Source organism: Oncorhynchus mykiss, chromosome 4 (genome assembly GCF_057628025.1).
Source record: "Oncorhynchus mykiss isolate SJ-2025 chromosome 4, ASM5762802v1, whole genome shotgun sequence".
NCBI classification, from domain to species: domain Eukaryota; kingdom Metazoa; phylum Chordata; class Actinopteri; order Salmoniformes; family Salmonidae; genus Oncorhynchus; species Oncorhynchus mykiss.
This window is the reverse complement of record NC_143025.1, coordinates 52,799,123-52,825,062: the sequence shown is the minus strand read 5'-3', so window position 1 is coordinate 52,825,062 and position 25,940 is coordinate 52,799,123. Positions and strand designations below refer to the sequence as shown.

The 25,940-nt window shown below is 44.8% G+C and overlaps 1 protein-coding gene across 2 annotated transcripts in view; it reads right to left on the bottom strand.

The window, feature by feature from the left end:
- The window catches only part of negr1 (neuronal growth regulator 1), a 404,374-nt gene extending 399,511 nt beyond the window's left edge, over nt 1–4,863 (bottom strand). Inside the window, exon 1 of one of the 2 annotated variants that reach the window (XM_021599923.3) lies at nt 4,399–4,863. In XM_021599923.3, coding sequence (XP_021455598.3) covers nt 4,399–4,568 — 170 coding nt within the window. In that variant the 5' untranslated portion in view covers nt 4,569–4,863. The remainder of the gene's footprint in view (nt 1–4,398) is intronic. The other variant, XM_021599922.3, reaches the window with a different exon arrangement.
- Between the last annotated feature and the right edge of the window lie 21,077 nt (nt 4,864–25,940).

Sequence of the window (25,940 nt, the reverse complement as noted above, 5' to 3'; positions counted from 1 at the left end):
ACTCTTCTCTAGAGAGATCGTCTGAGGTGTAAGTCGGTTTGACATGACAGCCGTCGGGCAAGCAGAGAATAGGGCAAAAATAGTGCACTCCATCATCGCTGTTGCTAAGGTAATTTTGTGATGAGCGCCATCAACTATTAATCACAAAATAACTAACAATATCTCATCACTGCTGTTCACAGGCCAAGCCAGACAACCAGATAGAATTCAGCTTTTTAAATGCAATACATAAAACCTACAACAAAATGCATACGTTTTATCACTTAACTTAAATAGTCCTTCGTATTCAGGTCCACACCTTCTCTTTAAAGGCCCAGTACTGTTAAAAATATGTTTTTCTTTTGTGGAATTGTGAAAATGATGATAATACACTTTCAGTATGAGAGCTGTTCGAAAAGACCGCCTGAAATTTCAGCATCTTTTGGTGGGAAGGAGTTTTGGCCTGCCTGGTGAATTATACTGAAAAATATATATAAAACGCAACATGTAAAGCTTTGGCCCCACGTTTCATCAACCAAAATAAAATATCCCCGAAATGTTCCATACGAACAAACGGCTTATTCTTCTCAAATTTGAAGCACAAATTAGTTTACATCCTTGTTAGTGAGCATTTATCCTTTGCCAAGAAAATTCATCCACCTGACAGGTGTGGCATATCAAGAAGCTGATTAAACAGCATGATCCTTGCACCTTTTGCTGGGGCAACAAACGGCCACTAAAATGTGCAGTTTTGTCACAAAACATAATGCCCCAAATATGCCACCTCCAACGTAATTTTAGAAAATTTGCCAGTACGTCCAACCAGCCTCACAACCGCAAACCACATGTAACCACGCCAGCCAGGACATCCATATCTAAAAACAGAAACATCCACTGTCAACTGCATTAATTTTCAGCAAAATGTACATGTGCAAATAATTGTATAAACATAACAAGATTCAACAACAGACATAAACTGAACAAATTCCACAGATATGTGACTAACAGAAATTGAATCATGTGTCCCTGAACAAAGGGGTTAAAATCAAAAGTAACAGTCAGTATCTGGTGTGGCCACCAGCAGCATTAAGTACTGCAGTGCATCTCCACCTCATGAACTGCACCAGATTTGCCAGTTCTTGCTGTGAGATGTTACCCCACTCTTCCACCAAGGCACCTGCAAGTTCCTGGACATTTCTGGAGGGGAATGGCCCTAACCCTCACCCTCCGATCCAACAGGTCCCAGACATACTCAATGGGATTGAGATCCGGGCTCTTCGCTGGCCATGGTAGAAGACTAACATTACTGTCTTGCAGGAAATCACGCACAGAACGAGCAGCATGGCTGGTGGCATTGTCGTGTTGGAGGGTCATGTCAGGATGAGCCTGCAGGAAAGGTACCACATGAGGGAGGAGAATATATTCCCTGTAACATACAGCATTGAGATTCCCTGCAATGACAACAAGCTCAGCCGATGATGCTGTGACACACCGCCCCAAACCATGACGGACCCTCCACCTCCAATCGATCCCGCTCCAGAGTACAGGCCTCGGTGTAACGTTCATTCCTTCGACAATAAACGCAAATCTGACCTTCACCCCTGGTGAGACAAGACCGCGACTCATCAGTGAAGAGCACTTTTTGCCAGTCCTGTCTGGTCCAGCGACGGTGGGTTTGTGCCCATAGGCGACGTTGTTGCCGGTAATGTCTGGTGAGAACCTGCCTCACAACAGGCCTACAAGCCCTCAGTCCAGTCTCTCTCAGCCTATTGCGGAAAGTCTGAGCACTGATGGGGGGATTGTGCGTTCCTGGTGTAACTCGGGCAGTTGTTGCCATCCTGTACCTGTCCCAAAGGTGTGATGTTCGGATGCACCGATCCTGTGCAGGTGTTGTTACACCTGGTCTGCCACTGGGAGGATGATCAGCTGTCCTTCCTGTAGCAATGTCTTAGGCGAACATGGCAATTTATTGCCCTGGCCACATCTACAGTCCTCATGCCTCCTTGCAGCATGGCTAAGGCACGTTCACGCAGATGAGCAGGGACCCTGGGCATCTTTCTTTTGGTGTTTTTCAGTAGAAAGGCCTCTTAGTGTCCTACGTTTTCATAACTGTGACCTTAATTGCCTACTGTCTGTGAGCTGTTAGTGTCTTAACGACCGTTCCACAGGTGCATGTTCATTAATTGTTTATGGTTCACTGAACAAGATTGGGAAACAGTGTTTAAACCCTTTACAATGAAGATCTGTGAAGTTACTTGGATTTTCACAGATAATTTTTGAAAGACAGGTTCGTGAAAAAGGGACATTTATTTTTTTGTTGAGTTTAGTTTCTTGACCTGTGGGATCGTCTGAGACCAGCCATCCGAGCAGCTGATGAAACTGAGGAGTATTTCTTTCTGTAATAATGCCCTTTTGTGGGGAAAAAGTCATTCTGATTGGCTGGGACTGGCTCCCCAGTGGGTGGGCCTGGCTCCCAAGTGGATGGGCCTATGCCCTCCCAGGCCCACCCATCCATGACTGCACCCCCATGTCCAGTCATGTGAAATCCATAGATTAGAGACAAATTAATTTATTTCAATTGACTGATTGTCGCGTTTATATTTTTGTTCAGTATAGAATGTGGAGAAAGGAGTACAGGTGCATCAAAGCTTGGACCGAGAATGAAAAACAGCTTCTATGTCCAGCCCATCAGACGGTTAAATAGTCACTACTAGCCGGTCTCCACCCAGTACCCTGCCCTGAACATAGTCACTGATACTAGCTGACTACCACCCGGTACTCTACCCTGCAGCCCTATGTACATAGTCATTCATCACTGGTCACTTTTTAATGTTTAAATACTGTTTTACCCATTTCATATGTATATACTTTATTCAAGTCAAGGCTAATCCTAGATAACGACTGCTGTACACACATTTCCTATTTATATACTGGCTACACTGTCTATATACACACACACACACACACACAGTACCAATCAAAAGTTTGGACACACCTACTCGTTGAAGGGTTTTTCTTTATTTTTACTATTTTCTACATTCAAGAATAAGTTTGATGTCTTCACTATATGAAATCAAGGTAGCCACCCTTTGCCTTGATGACAGCGTTGCACACTCTTGGCATTCTCTCAACCAGATAGATATATATCTATATATCTATCTAATATATATAACCGGTAAGAAATGTCTAATTAGCGGTGCGGACTAGTAGCGTTTCAATCTGTGATGTCACTTGCTCTTAGACCTTGAAGTAGTTGTTTCGAGGGTGACTGTTGTCGATGTGTGCAGAGGGTTCCTGGTTCAAGTCCAGGTTGGGGCGAGGAGAGGGATGGAAGCAATACAGTTACATTGGTGCCGTGACCCTGATCACTGATTACTGCGGAGAAGGAGTTCAAAGGGGAGAAGTGAGGGTCGGATAAGGAGTTCAAAGAGGGGTGAGTGTAACCGGTCTGAAATGGCTAGTTAGCGGTGCGCGCTAGTAGTGTTTCAATTGGTGTCGTCATTTGCTCCGAGACCTTGAAGTAGTTGTTTCCCTTGCTCTGCAAAGACTGCAACTTTTGTGGAGCGATAGGTAACAATGCTTCAAGGGTGACTGTTGTCTATGTTTTTTTGTGTGCAGAAGGTCCTTGGTTCAAGCCCAGGTTGGGCGAGGGACGGAAGCAATACTGATATATATTTCGGACTCTGACATTGATCGTTCTGATGACTTCTCAATTTCTTTTCATTTTGGGGGATTTGTGTGTACTTTCACTGCACCTGCGATAACATCTGCAAAATATGTGTATGTGACCAATGAAATTTTATTTCATCAATAACCTACCCTATTTTTCTGAAGTCAATCATGTCTTAAGGAGGCACTGTAACTAGCTTGCTTACAACTTGGGATGAGTGTGTTGCAGAAATAAATAGGCCTATACTAAAACATTTACAAATGTTTGCTACAGAGGCAGTTAGTATGTTATGAATTTCGAGATATGAATTATGAAAGCCAATTTTTTTTTCAAGGGGGAGTGCCCTTTTTTCATTTTGAGCACCTGCCCCCAGAAAGTCTGTGCATGGCCCTGCATACAGTTCAGATAAATTCTTCAAATTCATTATTTTACACAATATCTCATAACAGCACTGGAAAACAATGGTTGGCCAACCCCTGACCAAAATGGCTGATCCCATCATAGTTAGGTTCCTCCATTCTACGATTCTAATTCTATGAAAAAAAACACACGGGCTAAGAATAGATTGTTTTTTGTAGCGCGAGTGACCCAGTTTAGAATTGCTAACGTTGAATGCAAAACTGAAATGTATCAAATTATAGGCTGCTTATTGTTTGGTGTCACAGCACTATTTGGCTAGATATTGAAACTCTGTCGTCCGTGAATGCAGAGACAGAGGGAAATTGAAGCTGCTTTGCTTGTTTTCCTACCTCAGGAGAGCCGTATCGCCTTGTCGGGTGACCACACTTTCAATCGATGCATAGTCCACAGTTTGTCCAGCGGGTAAGCACGAAGGCAAAAAGCAGCACAGACTGAGAATTATAGCGGTAAACCATTGACTGGAGACACACACATCCTGCACCGCAATCATTATGTCCATCACAGCTGGATTGTATATTATCCAAGTCGCATGAAAACCTTAAAGCAAACCTTTTATTCCCACACTTTCCTCCTCAAAAGCCTAAATAAATGGCGCGTCGTATAATGTAGTTTTCCAGATTTGTTTTGTTGGAGCCGTAGCCTACTGTGCGCGAGCAAGTGCAGCCTACTCTCCAGTGGCTTGCACACCATCTAGTGAAGAAATGCGATAAAATGGGAGCAGACCTAGCGGCAGACAACTCCCAGGCTCTGATCCTGTTGCCATGCGGCCGTTTCCCAGGCAACCTGTTCCCAGTGGTTCGTGATAGAGCAGTTAAAGGGTTGTCACTAGTTACCACAGCCAGACAGTCAAAATATCATCACAAAGTATGATCAAAATGTTTTTTTTTGTCTTCACTTAATCTTAGGGTTAGGCATAATGTTCGTAGTGTGGTTAAATATTGGGTTAAGGTTAGAGTTTCGTTTAAAATAAGAGTTTAATAAGAGAGATTGTAGCTATTTATAGGCGGGGTTTAGCCATAATGATGATTTTGTGGCTGAGGTAACTAGAGATGACCCAGTAAAGGTGCCACAGTACTGTCTACATCACTACCCAATAGCAATAGCAAAGATCGATTGGAGAATCATCCTCAGGGACAGATCGAAATTTACTGGGGGGAGGGGTGATCAAAAATAGGGGAGGGCTGTAATTTTTTTTATTTTTGGCTTTGTGGGGGGGGGGCGCACATGGGAGGGTAGTGCATTTTTTCCCCTGGTCTGCTCGTATTTTGCCAATAAACAATGGCCTGACTTACTTTTGATATTACCCTAATAAAGTTTAGAAACTTTTGTGAAGTTATGGTATGACTGATATTAGTTGTATTTTTCTATATCTGTATAGTAGACCCAGTAGCTGACAAATAAATGCTTGTCTGTGGCATATCTCTCTGGAGTCAGACCTAAGCTTCTCTTCCTTACAGGAAATATATATATATATATCTACTCATTCAAGGATTTTTCTTTATTTTTACTATTTTCTACATTGTAGAATAATAGTGACCACATCAAAACTATGAAAAAACATACAAATTATGTAGTAATCAAATATGTTTTTAACAAATCAAAATATATTTTAGATTCTTCAAAGTAGCCACCCTTTGCCTTGATGACAGCTTTGCACACTCTTGGCATTCTCTCAACCAGCTTCACTTGGAATGCTTTTCCAACAGTTTTGAAGTAGCTCCCACATATGCTGAGCACTTGTTGGCTGCTTTTCCGTTACTCTGCGGTCCAACTCATCCCAAACCATGTCGATTGGGTTGAGGTCGTGTGATTGTGGAGTCCAGGTCATCTGATTCAGCACTCCATCACTCTCCTTCTTGGTCAAATAGCCCTTACACAGCCTGGAGGTGTGTTGGGTCATTGTCCTGTTGAAAACAAATGATAGTCCCACTAAGCGCAAACCAGATGGGATCACATATTGCTGCAGAATGCTGTGGTAGCCATGCTGGTTAAGTGTGGCTTGAATTCTAAATAAATCACAGACAGTGTCACCAGCAAAGAACCATCACATCTCCTCCTCCGTGCATCACGGTGGGAACCACACACCATCCGTTCACCTACTCTGCCTCTCACAAAGATGTGGCGGTTGGAACCACAAATCTCAAACTTGGACTCATCAGACCAAAGGACAGATTTCCACCGGTCTAATGTCCAATGCTTGTGTTTATTGGCCCAAACAAGTCTCTTCTTCTTATTGGTGTCCTTTGCAGTGGTTTCTTTGCAGCAATTCGTCCATGTAGGCCTGATTCACGCAGTCTCATCAGAACAGTTGATGTTGAGATGTGTCTGTTACTTGAACTCTGTGCAGTTGTCTCGCCCTGACCTGTTTTCTTTATATATTTTGGTTAGGTCAGGGTATGACGAGGGTGGTATGTGTGTTTATATCTCATCTAGGCTTTTTTACTGTCTAGGGGTTTTGTAGGTTTATGGGGTTGTTTACCATCTAGGTGTTTATGTAGGTCTATGGTTGCCTAGATTGGTTCTCAATTAGAGGCAGGTGTATCGTTGTCTCTGATTGGGAACCATATTTAGGCAGCCATCTTCTTTGGGTAATTCGTGGGTTATTGCCTATGTTATGTTGCACGTTAGCGCAGTGTTTCGGTAGCAGTCATGTTCGTTTTGTTCTTCGTGGTCTTCCTTCAATAAAGAAGAATGTATTCACACCACGCTGCACATTGGTCCCCTCCATACGATAATCGTGACAGAATAACCCACCGACAATGGACCAAGCAGCGTGGTAACGGACAGCAGCAGCAATCACAGGACTTCTGGACTTGGGAGGAGATTCTGGACGGCAAAGGACCCTGGGCACAGCCAGGGGAATATCGCCGTCCCAAAACAGAACTGGAGGCAGTGAAAGCAGAGAGGCGCCGGTATGAGGAGGCAGCGCGGCTGGAAGCCAGAGTGGCAGCCCCAAAAATGTATTGGGGGAGGGCCCACGGGGAGTGTGGCGAAGTCAGGTAGGAGACCTGCGCCTGCTCCCCGTGCTTACCATAGAGAGAGAGGGCGTTGTACCGGGCATGCACCGTGTTATGTAGTTGAGCGCACGGTGTCCCCGGTGCGTGTGCATAGCCCGGTGCGGTACATTCCAGCTCCTCGTATCGGCCGGGCTAGAGTGGGCATCGAGCCAGGTGCCATGAAGCCGACTCTACGCATCTGGTCTCAAGTGCGTCTCCTAGGGCCGGCATACATGGCACCAGCCTTACGCATGGTGTCCCCGGTTCGCCAGCACAGCCCAGTGCGGGCTATTCCACCTCGCCACACTGGCCTGGCTACGGGGAGCATTCAACCAGGTAAGGTTGGGCAGGCTCGGTGCTCCATATCTCCAGAGCGCCTTCTCGGTCCGGTCTATCCGGTGCCATCTCCACGCACCAGCCCTCCGGTGGCAGCCCCCCGCACCGGGCTTCCTGTGCGTTTCCAGAGCCCAGTGCTCCCTGTTCCTCCTCCCCGTAATCGCCCTGAGGTGCGTGTCCTCGGCCCTGAGCTGCTAGATTCTCCTGAGCTGTCCCTCAGTCCGGAGCTGTCCCTCAGTCCGGAGCTGTCCCTCAGTCCGGAGCTGTCCCTCAGTCCGGACAGTCCGGAGCTGCCCCTCTGTTCGGAGCTGCCCCTCAGTCCGGAGCTGCCCCTCAGTCCAGTGGGGTCTTTAATTAGGGTCTTAGACCCTAGGTCGGAGGCGAGGGTCATCCCTCTGAAGAGGCCCTTGAAGAGGGCAATGACTATGGTAGAGTGGGGTCTACGTCCCGCACCCGAGCCGCCGCTGTGAAAGAGGCCCACCCGGACCCTCCCCTTTAGATTAGGTTTTTGCGGCCGGAGTCCGCACCTTTGTGGGGGGGTACTGTCACGCCCTGTCCTGAGTATTCTTTGTTTTCTTTATATATTTTGGTTAGGTTAGGGTGTGACAAGGGTGGTATGTGCGTTTTTGTACTGTCTAGGGGTTTTGTAGGTTTATGGGGTTGTTTACCATCTAGGTGTTTATGTAGGTATATGGTTGCCTAGATTGATTCTCAATTAGAGGCAGGAGTTTATTGTTGTCTCTGATTGGGAACCATATTTAGGTAGCCATCTCCTTTGGGTATTTTGTGGGTAATTGTCAATGTTATGTTGCACGTTAGCTCAGTGTTTCGTTAGCAGTCACATTCGTCTTATCGTTTTGTTGTTTTGTTGAAGTGTTCTTCCTTCAATAAAGAAGAATGTATTCACGCCACGCTGCACTTTGGTCCCCTCCATACGACGATCGTGACAGAAGCATTTATTTGGGCTGCAATTTCTTAGGCTGGTAACTCTAATGAACGTATCCTCTGCAGCAGAGGTAACTCGGTGTCTTCCTTTCCTGTGGCGGTCCTCATGATGGTTTTTGCGACTGCACTTGAAAAAACTTTTAAAGTTCTTGAAATGTTCCATATTGACTGACCTTCATTTCCTAAAGCAATAATGGACTGTCGTTTCGCTTTGCTTATTTGAGCTGTTCTTACCATAATATGGACTTGGTCTTTTACCAAATAGGGTTATCTTCTGTATACCACCCATACCTTGTCACAACATAACTGATTGACTCAATGTATATGTTTCTTGTGTATGGACAGTGTGGACAGTATAGGAATAGGGAAGGTGTGTACAGCACTAGTTGTATAGGATGAGCCTTGACTAGAATAAGGTTTTTACAGTGCATTTGGAAAGTATTCAGACCTCTTGACTTTTTACACATTGTGTTACGTTACAGCCTTTTCTAAAATGGATTAAATAAAACATTTTCCTCATCAATCTACATAAAATACCCCATAATGACAAAGCGAAAACAGGTTTTTAGAAATGTTTGCAAATGTATTAAAATTGAAAAACCAATGCCTTGTTTACATAAGTATTCAGAGCCTTTGCTATGAGACTCAAAATTGATCTCAGGTGCATCCTGTTTCCATTGATCATACTTGAGATGTTTCTACAACTTGATTGGAGTCCACCTGTGGTACATTCAATTGATTGGACATGATTTGGAAAGGCACACACCTGTCCATATAAGGTCCCACAGTTGACAGTGCATGTCAGGGAAAAAGCAAAGCCATGAGGTCGAAGGAATTGTCTGTAGAGCGCCGCGACAGGATTGTGTTGAGGCAGCATTGAAAGTTCCCAGGAACACAGTGGCCTCCGCCTGGCCTAACTGAGCAATCGGGAGAGAAGGGCCTTGGTCAGGGACTTCTTCTGTGGAGATGGGAGAACCTTCCAGAAGGACAACCAAGTCGAATCAAATGTATTTATAAAGCCCTTCTCACATCAGCTGATATCAAAGTGCTGTACAGAAACCCAGCCTAAAACCATCTCCCAGTACTCCACCAATCAGGCCAGAGAGAAGCCACTCCTCAGTAAAAGGCACATATACAGCCCGCTTGGGGTTTGCCTAAAGGCACCTCAATACTCCCAGACCATGAGAAACAAGAGTCTCTGGTCTGATGAAACCAAGATTGAACTCTTTGGCCTGAATGCCCAGCGTCACGTCTGGAGGAAACCTGGCCCCATACCTACGGTGAAGCATGGTGGTGGCAGCATCATGCTGTGTGGATGTTTTTCAGCAGCAGGGACTGGGATACTAGTCAGGATCGATCGAGTAAAGTACAGAGCAATTCTTGATGAAAACAGCCAGAGAGCTTGAGAACTCAGACTGGGGCGGCGATTCACCGTCCAACAGGACATCAAACCTAAGCACATAGCCAAGACAACACAGGAGTGGCTTCCGGACAAGTCTCTGAATGTCCTTGAGTGGCCCAGCCAGAGCCCAGACTTGAGCCTGATCAAACATCTCTGGCGAGACCTGAAAATAGCTTAGCCGTGCAGATACGCTCTCCATTCAACCTGGCAGAGCTTGAGAGGATCTGCAGAAAGGAATGGGAAAAGTCCACAAATACAGGTGTGCCAAGCTTGTATCCAAGCAGACTCTAAGTTGTAATCACTGCCAAAGGTGCTTCAACAAAGTACAGAGTAAAGGGTCTGAATATTTATGTAAATGTGATATTTCAGTGTTTTAGTTGTAATAAATTTGAAAGAAAAACAACTTTTTGCTTTGTCATTATGGGGTATTGTGTGTAGCTTGATGATGGAAAAAAACAAGTTAATCAATTTCAGAATAAGCCCGTAATGTATTAAAATGGACTGTACATATGAAGTGGGTAAAATAGTATGTAAACATTAAAGTGACTAGTGATCAATTACTATGTACATAGGGCCAAAGTCTTTAATGTGCAGGGTACGTGTCTTGACTATCATTAATGTGTTTGACTGTTATTTTATAAAATAATTTCATACCACGTCCAATTATTACACTATTAAATTAATCCTATAAGAATTAATTAGTAGTAATCTGGGGCACCACGGGAAAAGTTATTTAACAAGTTACTATCTCCCAACTAAACTCTAAAGTTATAAATATCTCTTACATCAGTCACGGTCAATTAATTCATTCTTATTTACCTTCAGTCTCATTCTGAATGTCGCAAAACTCTTGGAAATGTGCACGAACCCTAGCATAAATGATGAATCAGCGATATTCAAATTGGCTTAATTATTTGTTTACTAACTAAATAACCACACATAATTACTTAAACATAAACACAGGATAGATTATACATTGGTTACAAACATGATGCAATGAAAAGTCCTTAGTGGACTAAACCGATATGATGGCTTGTTACACAAAATGGTGGATTCAAAAGAAAGGGAAAGGGACTGACAAAAGAATTCCACTAAAATCAAATCAAATTTTATTTGTCAAATGCCCCGAATACAACAGGTGTAGACCTTAACCAACAATGCAGTTTTAAGAAAATACAAAAAAAGGTAAGAGATAAGAATAACAAATAATTAAAGAGCAGCAGTAAATAACAAATGCGGGGTTATCTACAGGTGGTCCCGGTACAAAGTCAATGTGCGGGGGCACCAGTGTTGAGGTAATTGATGTAATTATGTACACGTAGGTAGAGTTATTAAAGTGGCTATGCATAGATAATAACAGAGTACCATCAGCGAGCGGGGGGCATTGCAAATAGTCTGGGTAGCAATTTGATTAGCTGTTCAGAAGTCTTATGCCTTGGGGGTAGAAGCTGTTTAGAAGCCTCTTGGACCTATACTTGGCGCTGCTTGCCATGCAGTAGCAGAGAGAACAGTCTATGACTAGGGTAGCTGGAGTCTTTGACAATTTTTAGGGCCTTCCTCTGACACCGCCTGGTATAGAGGTCCTGGATGGCAGGAAGCTTGGCCCCAGTGATGTACTGGGCCGTACGCACTAACCTCTGTAATGCCTTGCGGTCGGAGGCCGAGCAGTTGCCATACCAGGCAGTGATGCAATCCATCAGGATGCTCTCGATGGTGCAGCTGTTAAACTTTTTGAGGATCTGAGGACCCATGACAAATCATTTCAGTCTCCTGAGGGGGAATAGGTTTTGTTGTGCCCTCTTCACAACTGTCTTGGTGGACCATGTTAGTTTGTTGGTGATGTGGACACCAAGGAACTTGAAGCTCTCAACCTGCTCCACTACAGCCCCGTCAATGAGAATGGGAGTGTGCTCAGTCCGCCTTCTCCCGTAGTCTACCATCATCTCATTTGTCTTGATCACGTTGAGGGAGAGGTTGTTGTCCTTGCACCACACGTTCAGGTCTCTGACTTCCTCCCCATAGGCTGTTTCATCATTGTCGGTGATCAGACCTACCACTGTTGTGTCATTGGTAAACTTAATGATGGTGTTGTAGTCGAGCCTGGCCGTGCAGTCATGAGCGAACAGGGAGAACAGGAGGGGACTGAGCACACACCCCTGAGGGGCCCCGTGTTGATGATCAGTGTGGCGGATGTGTTGTTACCTACCCTTATCACCTGGGGGCGGCCCATCAGGAAGTCCAGGATCCAGTTGCAGAGGGGGGTGTTTAGGCCCAGGGTCCTTAGCTTAGTGATGAGCTTTGAAGGCACTATGTTGTTGAACGCTGAGCTGTTGTCAATAAATAGCATTCTCACATAGGTGTTCCTTTAGTCCAGGTGGGAAAGGGCAGTGTGGAGTGCAATAGAGATTGCATCATCTGTGGCTCTGTTGGTGCGGTATGCAAATTGGAGTGGGTCTATGGTTTCTGGGATAATGTTGTTGTGAGCCATGACCAGTCTTTCAAAGCAATTCATGGCTATAGACATGAGTGCTACGGGTCGGTAGTTATTTAGGCAGGTTACCTTAGTGTTCTTGGGCACAGGGACTATGGTGGTCTTCTTGAAACATGTTGGTATTACAGACTCAGACAGGGAGTGTCAGCCACAAACTTCGTCAGCATGTTCTTGAGCGTTTGATTGAATCTCTCTATGAGCCCATCCGTTTGGGGATGGTAGGGAGTGGTCCTCAATCCTTTAATGCCCAGCTGTTAGTGGAGTTGAACCATCAGTCGCGAGGTGAAGTTTGTCCTTTGGTCCGTCAGGATTTCATCTGGGATTCCTACACGAGAGAAGAGCTGAATAAAAGCACTGATTATTTTTGGAGTGGTTATGGAATGGAGTGGAAAGGCTTCTGGGAACCGGGTGGCATAGTCACAAATCACCAATATATACTTGTAACCTGCGCTACTCTTCTTCAAGGGTCCAACAATGTCCATTGCAATTCTCTTGAATGGAGTAGAGATAGAGGAGCCTGGTCAGACCTACAGACAGCACTGGTTTTCTGGCATGTGGGGCATGATTTGCAGTAGGTTTGTACATCAGTATACATGGAGGGCCAAAAGAAACGTGAGCCTAGCCTAAGATATGTCTTATGTTGCCCTAGATGACCTGCCCATGGAACTGTATGTGCAACGTTGAGAACAAGTGGTCTACAGGTAGATGGCACCACCAACTTCCTGCTATCTGCCTCTGAACCAAGGTAGAGTATGTGGTTGTCTACAGTGTAAATCCCCCCCACATGAAGATTGACTGTCCCCAGCTAAGGCCTTGTCAAACAATATTTCAAGGCTGCATCAGACTTCTGCAGTGTAGCAAAATTTTGCGGAATATCCCATTGCACCTCTAACCCAGACACATCAGCAACAGGTACAGGGGTTTCCACATACTTCTCAAGACGCCGCTGGCGGCGTGACTTTCTGGGGCCTTTGGTTCCCCCCTCGCACAGACTATCACACAAGTCAGGCAGAGGTTGTAAACCAGATTTGGCCTGGGCACGAGTGACAACTGAACATGACACCTGAACATCAAGCTGGCAAACTGACTGCTCATATAGCTGACCCCCCCACACTTTCCAACAGATCCGAGAGTACAGGCACATCCCTCCCCAAAATCATCTCAAAAGGTAGCTTCTCCATTACCCCAACTTTGAGGAGGTATTTCTGACCCTGAATCTCCACTGTGAGTTCAGCTGTGGGCTGCTGTGACTGGTCACCATGGACACATTGGATCAGTGTCTGGTGACCGTATATCAAAGTCATTAACAGGTTCGTTACATTTTCTGATCAACGACAGGGAACTGCCGGTGTCAATCATTGCAGTAAGACTTTTACCATTCACTTTTACAGGTACCAAGCCTGACCCTTCCCGAGTCAGTCTATTCTGAACACCATCCCCCTATCTGGTTACATAACAGTAACCTGAGAGCTTGGATTTACGTAGCGGACACATTGAAGCTTTGTGCCCCTGCTGCCCGCAGTAAAAACAGGTCAGACCCCTCCCATCAGAGTGAACTGCATGATCCCTTACCTCCCTCCTCCCAGACACATAACCCCCAGAGTTACCTCCACCATCTCTGGCGTCTCTGATGTCCCTTGTGTCTGAGACTCCTTGGAGCGGGTGCTGCAGGTCGTGGTGGTCCCCCTTTACGTGCATTAAGGTACTGCAGTACAAGCTTGGCCGCCATAAGCCCGTCCTTGGGCTCGTGCTCTCGGACCCAGGTTTGAATGTCGTGTGGTAGAACTTGCAGAAGTTGCTCGAGGATGATGACCTCATCGATTTCGTCCTGTGTCTTCTCCTCCGGTCGAACCCATCGTCGGTAGAGACCCTTAAGGCAGTGGTACGTCTCTGTTGGCGACTCACCCGATGTCGTCGATGCAGCTCTGAAGCGTTGACGGTAGGTCTCTGGGGAGATGTCGAACTTCACCAGCAGCGCTTCCTTCAAGCCCTTGTAGACATTGGACAGCCCCTCATCCATTGCTGTGTAAGCCTCTAAGGCCTTGCCTGTGAGCAATGGGACAAGCCTGCAGGTCCACTCTACCTCCTGCCATGTCTTGGCCATGCGCTCAAACCTCAGCAGGTAGTTTTCAATGTCCTCCCCCTGCTGGTATGAGGGCATCTTTGGCTCCTTCCTCAGGAATGCTGGAAGATGGACGTTAACAATGCTGGACTGGTCTCCTGGTGCTGGCCTCATTACTGCTTGGGGAGCCTGCCGTGGAGTTGAAGTCCCTGCAGCGTCGAGCCTTTGTCGTCCTGGTGTTGGCAGACCCAATCTTGGGCTCTCACTGACAAGTTCTGCTTGGTGAGGAGCTGTGAGGATAGATTGGCGTAGACCCCGTAACTCCTGCTTGAGGTCTTCGTCCATCCTCTCAAGGCAGGTGAACAGTTGCTGGAAAAGGGCTACCATGGTTGGGTGTGGTTCTGGTCCCCCAACTGCTCCATCAGTCAGCTGGTCTTTTCTGGCTGTATCTGCTGGTTCAACCAGTAGCTCAAATGGTTCTGGTTGTGTTTGGCCCCTTGGTCGAGCTCCTAGTTTCTCATACTTGACCTCTTCTTCACCAGACAATTCCATGGTATTCCACCCCGGTTCAACTTCAGGTACATTTTCTGACAGTTGATGCTGCTGCAGAGAACGCAATCCTGTACGCATTCCTTTACCTCTCTTGTTTGGAATTCACTGATTTGCGGTGCGTCATCCCACCACTGCCACCATTTGTCACGTAGAGTAGGCCAGAAGGCTATACTGGAAAACCTCATCTCTATCAAAATAAAAAGATGGCGGAGCCGCAAATGTTCTTCTGTGCAAGGGTGTTTATTTACAAAGTGATTCCGGAACAAAAACAACAGTACTGCCATCAAACATATACCTTATGGGACAGCTAAAAACAATGCTGCCCCCTTCACAGCTCAATCCAAAAATCCCTCTCCTTGAACTGAAAGGGAGGCTACTTTTGTAGGGCTAGCCCCTCTCCTCAGAACAATTAACACCAATTAATTAAGCAATTACCTCGTCAAACCTACATTTTCCATTAACTAAACATACTAAAGTATATACATTGCAACATGTTTATGAAACAATATCACAACATAACATTTACAAAATTACATCACTACTGACAGTGTCTTTTAATATGCACATTTACATTAATGGGCCATTTGGGACAGGCACTACAAAGTCAGCCCAATTCCCTTTGCTCGGGTCCTTATCCAGCATACCCGGACGCTACAGAGATAGAGAGAGAGGAACAGAACAAACACACAAACAACGTGCTCATCCACAACATAGATCAGTATAATACATATTGCTTATATTAAATATGAACATTGACATAAGTGTGAAATGTTTGTACTAAGACAGAGAGGTTAACTTGTGTGTCGACCCACATTGTTACCTTATCTGATAATGGAGCCGGGAGGAGTGATGAATGTATGCGTGCGTTAAAGAACCAAATGCTGCCCGCGGCCAGTGACAGACTTCTAGGTCACACAGTCAATTGAAATTAATTAATTAGGTCATAATCTATGGATTTCCCATGACTGGAAAGGGTTGCAGCCATGGGTGGGCCTGGGAGGACATAGGCCCACCCACTGGGGAGCTAGGCCCTGCCAATCAGAATGAGATTTTCCCCACAAAAAGGCTTTACTACAGACAGAAATACTCCTATGTTTCATCAGCTGTCCGGGTGGCTGGTCTCAGACAATCCTGCAGGTGAAGAAGCTGAATGCGGAGGTCCTGGGCGTGCGTGGTTACACATGGTGTGGGGTTGTGAGGCCGGTTGGACGTACTACCAAATTCTCTAAAATGACAGCTGATGGTAGAGAAATTACCAATCAATTATCTGGCAAAAGCTCTGGTGGACATTCCTGCAGTCAGTATGCCAATTGCACGCTTCCTCAAAACTTGAGATGTCTGTGGCACTGTGTTGTGTGACAAAAATTACAATATTAATATCATACAGTGGACACCTAGGCCTATAGGTCTTTACATTCAATGCCCTGTTTAGTGCTCAAATCTCTGGCAGCTGAACCGTGAGGTGGACAATTATTTTTAGGAAAGAAGCCCAACAAAATAAATAAATAGGCTATAAAGTTTGGATATGCTACACATCGAAACACAATAAATAGTGTATTTATAATTTGTTATTGGCTGTTTTTAAAGACACATTATGCCTGCACATCATGGTTCACCAGCAGCCTCAAACATCTCAAGAGTAAGCTACCAGCCAAACAAGCTTGTAAGAAGCAGTGTGGCTTGGCAGGGTGGTGGTTTGGAGGACGCATGGCTCTCGACCTTCGCCGCTCTAGAATCCGTGCGGGAGTTGCATTGATGGGACAAGACTGTAACTACCAATTGGATATCACGAAAAAGGGGTAAAAGTAGCTTTTGATTTGTTCATAAACTTACCCCTCATACTCATCTGGAGGTTGAATATTTTTTCTAATCTATCTCTGTAATGTGTCTGTATCTATGTCATTGTCACGACTGGCCTGTTCGGGTCAGGTTACCGTGGATCACAGTCCTACAGAGACATCTCACTGCCGCAGAGGGTGGGTTTATGACAACTCGTGCCCATTGTAAATCTTAAGGCAGCAGACAAATCCTTTGTCCTCTCAGTATTGAGGATTGGAATGTGTGAGGGGGCCCTATGGATAACCTACCTCAGAACAGTAACATGCAATAATAATAAATATATTTCATCAGCCAAAATTGTGGTAACAATGATAGATGGAATATGAAAATTAATGTTGTTTTTGTTATGTTATTAAATGTTAACCTCACTGGTGTAGGGGGCAGTATTTTCACGTACGGATGAAAAGCGTGCCCAGAGTAAACTGCCTGCTACTCAGGCCCAGTGGCTAGGATATGCATATTATTAGATTATTTGATTTGGATAGATAACACTCTGAATGATGTCTGTGAGTATAACAGAACTCATATGGCAGGCGAAAACCTAAGAAAAATCCAACTAGGAAGTGGGAAATCTGAGGTTTGTAGTTTTTCAAGTGATTGCCTATCCATTATACTGTGTCTATGGGCTCAGATTGGGGTCTATGGGGTCAGACTAGATGTCAACAGTCTTTAGAATGTTGTTTCAGGCTTCTACTGTGAAGGGGGAGAGAATAAGAGCTGCTCGAATCAGGGGTCCGGCTGAAAGCCTTTAGTTTAGTCACGCGCGCGGCCATGAGCGCGAGCTCTGTTTCTTTTAGTTTCTAAAGACAAAGGAATTGTCCGGTTGGAATATTATTGAAGATTTATGATAAAAACATCCTAAAATTGATTATTTACATCGTTTGACATGTTTCTACGAACTGTAATGGAACGTTTTTTGACTTTTCGTCTGGACTTAGTGCCTTGTGCATTTTGGATTACTGGAATAAACGCGCAAACAAAAAAGAGGTATTTGGACATAAATATGAACTCTATCGAACAAAACTAACATTTATTGTCTAACATGGAGACCTGGGAGTGCCATCAGATGAAGATCATCAAAGGTAAGTGATTAATTTTAAAGCTATTTCTGACTTTTGTGACACCTCTCCTTCTTTGGAAAATGGCTGTATGGTTTTCTGTGGCTAGGCGCTGACCTAACATAATTGCAAGCTGTGCTTTCGCCGTAAAGGCTTTTTGAAATCAGACACTGTGGCTGGATTAACAAGACGTTTATCTTTAAAATGGTGTATAATACTTGTATGTTTGAGGAATTTTAATCATGAGATTTCTGTTGTTTTGAATTTGGCGCCCTGCAATTTCACTGGCTGTTGGCGAGGTGGGACGCTAGCGTCCAGATCAAATTGATTGTTTTTGTAAAGATGAAATGTGAAGTTAGTTGTCTTAACTGGATCTGAGTAAAATCCACGCTAGGTGACCACGTGCTGCAGCCAAGGTCTACGAGTAGTCGCAACCCCTAAACGCAACACGAGGTTGAAGAAGACAAAGCAACCTCTTAACAATCAATGCTATGGTTGAGTAGCTGGATCTGTATCTGTGGTGAATTCTAGCAGGTGTCTACACTGTCTACACTTCTTTCATTCCCACGCTGGAACCAGCCTGGCCTCAGAAGACCCCTCTTACAGAACGAGGGTGAGGAAACAAACCACTAAGAGAAAGGAGACTGACATTGTGTGGACAATCAGAGACTAACACTCGGTAACAAAAGAGGCGCCACCATCAGAAGAAAAGGCGGAACTCGGTCCACAGAGAGATACCTCAAAGGAGACCTTCAACAAGTAATTACATCATTATATTCTGATCGGCAGTTCGGGGCAAGGTGTTAGGGCTAAACTAAGCATTGTTTACAAATGTATCCCGGTGTGCTTTTCTCTCATGCAACCTCTCTCTCTCTCTCTCTCTTTATAAATCCCCATTTTGTGTAACATGTGTCATGTTGTGTTGGCCCGCGAGAGACCTGTTTCATTGTACTAAGTTCTAATCAATAGCCTAGACTGTGTGTTTGTGTATTATCCTTTAGCTTGTTAGTAAATAAATAATCAACTACATTTCTTTGGTACAGAATGATTTAGTAAGACTCGGGTTTGTGCACATTTACGAATTATGTGACCTTCAGAATTAGACTGGAGAGGCAATCCTAGTCACTATATACACTTCAGGACCCTGTCTTTCAAAGATAATTAGTAAAAATCCAAGTAACTTCACAGATCTTCATTGTAAAGGGTTTAAACACTGTTTCCCATGCTTGTTCAATGGTCTTTAAGACACTAACAATTTACAGATGGTAGGCAATTAATGTCATAGTTAGGCCTCTTTAGTGTCCTAAGTTTTCATATCTACTGACTCTGAAAAACACCAAAAGAAAGATGCCCAGGGTCCCTGCTCATTTGTGTGAACGTGCCTTAGGCATGCTGCAAGGAGGCATGAGGACTGTAGATGTGGCCAGGGCAATAAATTGCAATGTCCGTACTGTGAGACGCCTAAGATAGCTCTGCAGGGAGACAGGACGGACAGCTAATCATCCTCGCAGACCACGTGTAACAACACCTGCACAGGATCAGTACATCCGAACATCACACCTGCGGGACAGGTACAGGATGCCAACAACAAATGCCCGAGTTACACCAGGAACGCACAATCCCTCCATCAGTGCTCAGACTGTCCGCAATAGGCTGAGAGAGACTGGACTGAGGGCTTGTAGGCCTGTTGTAAGGCAGGTCCTCACCAGACGTCACCGGCAACAACGTTGCCTATGGGCACAAATCTACCGTTGCTGGACCAAACAGGACTGGCAAAAAGTGCTCTTCACTGACGAGTTGTGGTTTTGTCTCACCGGGGTGATGGTCGGATTCGCGTTTATCGTCGAAGGAATTAGCATCACACCGAGGCCTGTACTCTGGAGCGGGATCGATTTGGAGGTGTAGGGTCTGTCTTGGTTTGGGGAGGTGTGTGAGGGCTAGGTCCATTCCCACCAGGAACTTCCAGGTGCCTTGGTGGAAGAGTAGGGTAACATCTCAGCAAATCTGGTGCAGTTCATGAGGTGGAGATGCACTGAAGTACTTAACACAGCTGGTGGCCACACCAGATACTGACTGTTAGTTTTGATTTTAACCCCCCTTTGTTCAGGGACACATTATTCCATTTCTGTTACTCACATGTCTGTTGAACTTGTTCAGTTTGTCTGTTGTTGAATGTTATGTTCGTACAAATATTTACACATGTTAAATTTGCTGAAAATAAACGCAGTTGACAGTGAGAGGACATTTCTTTTTTTGCTTAGTTTATACAGTTGAAGTCGGAAGTTTACACCTTAGCCAAATACATTTTAACTCAGTTTTTCACAATTCCTGACATTTTATCCTTGTAAAAAGTCCTTGTATTAGGTCAGTTAGGATCACCATTTTTATTTTCAGAATGTGAAATGCCAGAATAATAGTAGAGAGAATGATTTATTTCAGATTTGATGTCTTTCATCATATTCCCAGTGGGTCAGAAGTTTACATACACGCAATTACTGTTTGGTAGCATGGCCAAACATTTTTGGTAGCCTTCCAGAATCTTCCCACAATAAGTTGGGTGAATTTTGTCCCTTTCCTCCTGACAGAGCTGGTGTAACTGTCAGGTTTGTAGGCCTCTTTGGTCGCAAACGCTTTTTCAGTTTTGCTCACAAATCTTCTATAGGATTGAGGTCATGGCTTTGTGATTGCCACTCCAATACCTTGAATTTGTCCTTAAGCCATTTTGCCCAGACTTTGGAAGTATGCTTGGGGTCATTGTCCATTTGGAAGACCCATTTGCGACCAAGCTTTAACTTCCTGACCGATGTCTTGAGATGTTGCTTCAATATATCCACATAATTTTCCATTCCTCATGATGCCATCTATTTTGTGAAGTGCACCAGTCCCTCCTGCAGCAAAGCACCCCCACAACATGATGCTGCCACCCCCATGCTTCACGGTTGGGATGGTGTTCTTCGGCTTGCAATCCTCCCCCTTTTTCTTCCAAACATAATGATGGTCTTTATGGCCAAACAGTTCTATTTTTGTTTCATCAGACCAGATGACATTTCTCCAAAAAGTACAATCTTTGTCCCCATGTGCAGTTGCAAACCGTAATCTGGCTTTTTTGTGGCGTTTTTGGAGCCGTGGCTTCTTCCTTGCTGAGCAGCCTTTCAGGTTATGTCGATATAGGACTTTTTTTTACTGTGGATATAGATACCCTTGTACCTGTTTCCTCCAGCATCTTCACAAGGTCCAAAGTACATTCATCTCTAAGAGACAGAACGAGTCTCCTATGACGTCTGCGTGGTCCCATGGTGTTTACACTTGCGTTCTATTGTTTATACAGATGAACGCGGTACCTTCAGGCGTTTGGAAATTGCTCCCAAGAATGAACCAGACTTGTCGAGGTCTACAATTTTTTTTCTGAGGTCTTGGCTAATTTCTTTTAATTTTCCCTTGATGTCAGGCAAAGAGTCAGAGTTTGAAGGTAGTCCTTGAAATACATCCACAGGTACACCTTCAAATGATGTCAACTAGCCTATCAGAAGTTTCTAATGCCATGACATCATTTTCTGGAATTTTCCAAGCTGTTTAAAGTCACATTTAACTTAGTGTATGGTAACTTCTGACCCACTGGAATTGTGATACAGTGAATTATAAGTGAAATAATCTGTCTGTAAACAGATTAAGTAAGCAAGACGTCAGTGTCTGCGACATGGCTGGTTTTCCCTTTGTAGTCCGTGATTGTCTGTAGACCTTGCCACATATGTCTCGTGTCTGAGCCGTTGAATTGCGACTCCACTTTGTCTCTATACTGACGTTTTGCCTGTTTGATTGCCTTATTGAGGGGAAAACTACACTGTTTTTATTCGTCTATAATCCCAGTCATCTTGCAATGGTTAAATGCGATGGTTTGAGCTTTCAGTTTTGCCCGAATGCTACCATCGAATGCTGCACACCTACGTCGGACTAGAAGACCACTCCGAGTAAATCTGGTTCAGGCCTCTGGAATCAGTGCAATTGCCCTGGGGGGTACGAACAAAGGATCCGATTCAGGAAAGTTGCATTCCTGGACGTAATGCTGGTAGTTCTGGTGAGTTACCACTGCTCTGATATCCTATAGTTCTTCCCGGCTGTAGGAAATAACACAAAAAAGTTCTGGGCTAATAATGTAAGAAATAACACATGAAAAAATGAAATACTGCTAAGTTTCCTTAGAGCTAGAAGCATAGCAGCCCTCTCTGTCGGCGCCATTTTCGATGTGCCTTGGTAACAAACTTGTTAATACAAATACAATCTGTAAATACAAATAAAATTGTTAAATTACGAGCCTAGTTGGTTTAGCCACAGAAAAAGGCAGGAACCTTCCGCTAGCCATGGTTGGCTGAGATAATGGATGGGCTGGACCGCCCAGAAGGTGAGTTTGGATTGGTCTGCCAAGTAGCATGCTTATGTCTATTTCTCAACAACATTGATGGCCTGAATTTAGCAGGTGGAAAAAGTTGTGATGAGCTACTTTCTTCACACACCACGGTCAGTGTGAATTGGAGTGACTTGACACAACGCTGGCCAAACAAGATGTAGCTACAAATAAAACTTAGTTAAATGGTCTGCTGTGAAGCGTTCATCCATGTATACGGGTAAGAGGCTATCTACATTTTCAGATATTATAAGTTTCTAATTTTGTCAAAGTTGTTTTCATTACAAGTTAAAGCATACTGTTCGCTAGCTAGTGAACGGTAGCTTGCTGGCTTGCTAGCTAACATTACATGCATGATCTGTGTAGTAATATTATTCAAATCAGAAAACCATTTGCATTGCTAGTTATGGTTTAACCTAGTTTGTTAGCTACCTACTACAGTTATGACAATGTTTGTATTGGTAGTAGTATGACTTGAGATTATGCTAGTTCATTGTTTAGCTAGCTAGCTACAGTTGAAATCGGAAGTTTACATACACTTAGGTTGGAGTCATTAAACCTAGTTTTTCAACCACTCCATTAATTTCTTGTTATCAAACTATAGTTTGGCAAGTTGGTTAGGACATCTACTTTGTGCATGACACAAGTAATTTTTCCAACAATTGTTTACAGACAGATTATTTCACTTATAATTCATTGTATCACAATTCCAGTGGGTTAGAAGTTTACATACACTAAGTTTACTGTGCCTTGGATAATGATGGATTTTCTATAATGTCATTGCTTTAGAAGCTTCTGATAGGCTAATTGACATAATTTGAGTCAATTGGAGGTGCACCTGTGGATGTATTTCAAGGCCTACCTTCCAACTCAGTGCCTCTTTGCTTGACATCATGGGAAAATCTAAAGAAATCAGCCAAGACCTCAGAAAAAAAAGCTTAAACCTCCAAAAGTCTGGTTCATTCTTGGGAACAATTTCCAAATGCCTGAAGGTACCACATTAATTTGTACAACCAATAGTACACAAGTATAAACACCATGGGCCCACGCAGCCATCATACCGCTCAGGGCGGAGACGCGTTCTGTCTCCTAAATATGGACACACTTTGGTGCGAAAAGTGCAAATAAATCCCAGAACAACAGCAAAGGACCTTGTGAAGATGCTGGAGTAAACAGGTACAAAAGTATCTATATCCACAGTAAAACGAGTCCTATATCGACATAACCTGAAAGGCCACTCAGCAAGGAAGAAGCCACTGCTCCAAAACCGCCATAAAAAAGTCAGACTACGGTTAGCATCTGCACATGGGGAGAAATATCGAACTTTTTGGAGAAATGTCCTCTGCTCTGATTTAACAAAAATAGAACGGTTTGGCCATCATGACCATCGTTTTGTTTGGAGGAAAAAGGGGGAGGCTTGCAAGCCGAAGGGGTGGCGGCATCATGTTGTGGGGGTGCTTTGCTGCAGGAGGGACTTGATTGTATCCTTTGCCGCTGGGCACCCAGGTATCACTCGCACCATCCAATCACTCTACGATAATTACTGGTGGACCACCTTGGTGCCGGACTTCGCAAACTATGTCAACTCATGTTCGGTATGTACTCAATCCAAATCTCCCTGGCATGCTCCAGCAGGTAAACCACTTCCCCTCCCGTGCCATCAGCGGCCTTGGTCACATCTGTCCATAGACATAAACGGATCTCCCGCTTTCTGATGGTTTTACCATTATTCTGGTTGTTGACAGATTCTCCAAATATTGCTGTGTTATCATTTTCTCTGGTCTACCTACTGTACCGCTCTACAGGTTGTTGAGGCACTATTTCAGAAGGTCTTCCAGCACTATGGCCTTCCGGAGGACATCGCTTCCGACGGTTGTCCACAATTTTACGTTGCGGGTCTGGAAAGCCTTTATGGAGAAGCTGGGGGCCACGGTCAACCTCACACCCCTGTACCGGCCTCAGTCTAACGGGCAGGTGGAGAGGACCAACCAGGAGCTGGGGAGGATCCTTAGGAGTTACTGCCAGGATCGGCAGGGGGAGTGGGCCCAGTTCCTTCTCTGGGCGGAATACGACCAGAACTCACTTCATCACCAGCATAAATAAAGATTAAATAACAAATAAAATAAAAATCACTCCTCCGCTGGGCTGACTCCCTTCCAGTGCGTCCTGGGATATCAGCCGGCCCTGGGTCCGTGGACTCCGAACTAGACTAGGGCCCCTGCAGTTGACAAGTGGTTCCGGTGCGCAGAGGAGGTGCCTACGTGAGTCTCCAGCGCGCCTTCCTCCATCAGAAGGATCGGGCAGACCGCAGCCACAGTGAGGCTCCCGTGCTAAATTCTGGTGATCGCGTCTGGCACTCCACCTGCCCTGCTGGAAGCTGAGCCCCAGGTTTGTGGGGCTCTTCAAGGTCCTCCGGAGGGTCAATGAGGTAACATAGAGATTACAACAACCCACTAATTACAGGATCTCCTCAGGCCAGTGGTTCCTGGTCCCCTGGCTGAAGCCGTCCCCCATGACACCCATCCGCCTCCCCTGGACATCGAGGGAAGCCCCGCATATGCCGTCAGATCCCTCCTGAATTTGGCTCCAGTACTGTCATGTCTACTACAGCTCCCCCGCTCCGGCGCTCGACATTGCCGGTTTACTAACCACCAGTCCTGGCAACCCATCGTGACGAACACATGGCAACCCTCATTACGCACACCTGCGCCTCATCATGAGACAGACCTAGACTTCATCACTACCCTGATTTCTTCCCCTATATCTAGCATTCCCCAGCATCCCTCTTCAGGCAGTATTTATTCAGTTTTCATTGTTTATTTTATTTTTATTTCACCTTTATTTAACCAAGTAGGCTAGTTGAGAACAAGTCCTCATTTACAACTGCGACCTGGCCAAAGATAAAGCATAGCAGTGTGAACAGACAACAACATGGAGTAAACAATAAACAAGTCAATAACACAGTAGAAAAATAAAAAAATAGTCTATATACATTGTGTGCAAAAGGCATGAGGAGGTAGGTGAATAATTATAATTTTGCAGATTAACAATAGGGTGATAAATGGTCAGATGGTCATGTGCAGGTAGAGATACTGGTGTGCAAAAGAGCAGAAAAGTAAATAAATAAAAACAGTATGGGGATGAGGTAGGTAAATTGGGTGGGCTATTTACCGATAGACTATGTACAGCTGCAGCGATCGGTTAGCTGCTCAGATAGCAGATGTTTAAAGTTGGTGAGGACGATAAAAGTCTCCAACTTCAGCGATTTTTGCAATTTGTTCCAGTCACAGGCAGCAGAGAACTGGAAGGAAAGGCGGCGAAATGAGGTGTTGGCTTTAGAGATGATCAGTGAGGTACACCTGCTGGAGCGCGTGCTACGGGTGGGTGTTGCCATCGTGACCAGTGAACTGAGATAAGGCGGAGCTTTACCTAGCATGGACTTGTAGATGACCTGGAGCCAGTGGATCTGGCGACGAATATGTTGCGAGGGCCAGCCGACTAGAGCATACAGGTCGCAGTGGTGGGTGGTATAAGGTGCTTTAGTAACAAAACGGATGGCACTGTGATAAACTGCATCCAGTTTGCTGAGTAGAGTATTGGAAGCTATTTTGTAGATGACATCGCCGAAGTCGAGGATCGGTATGATAGTCAGTTTTACTAGGGTAAGTTTGGCGGCGTGAGTGAGTGAAGGAAGCTTTGTTGCAGAATAGAAAGCCGACTCTAGATTTGATTTTAGATTGGAGATGTTTGATATGAGTCTGGAAGGAGAGTTTACAGTCTAGCCAGAC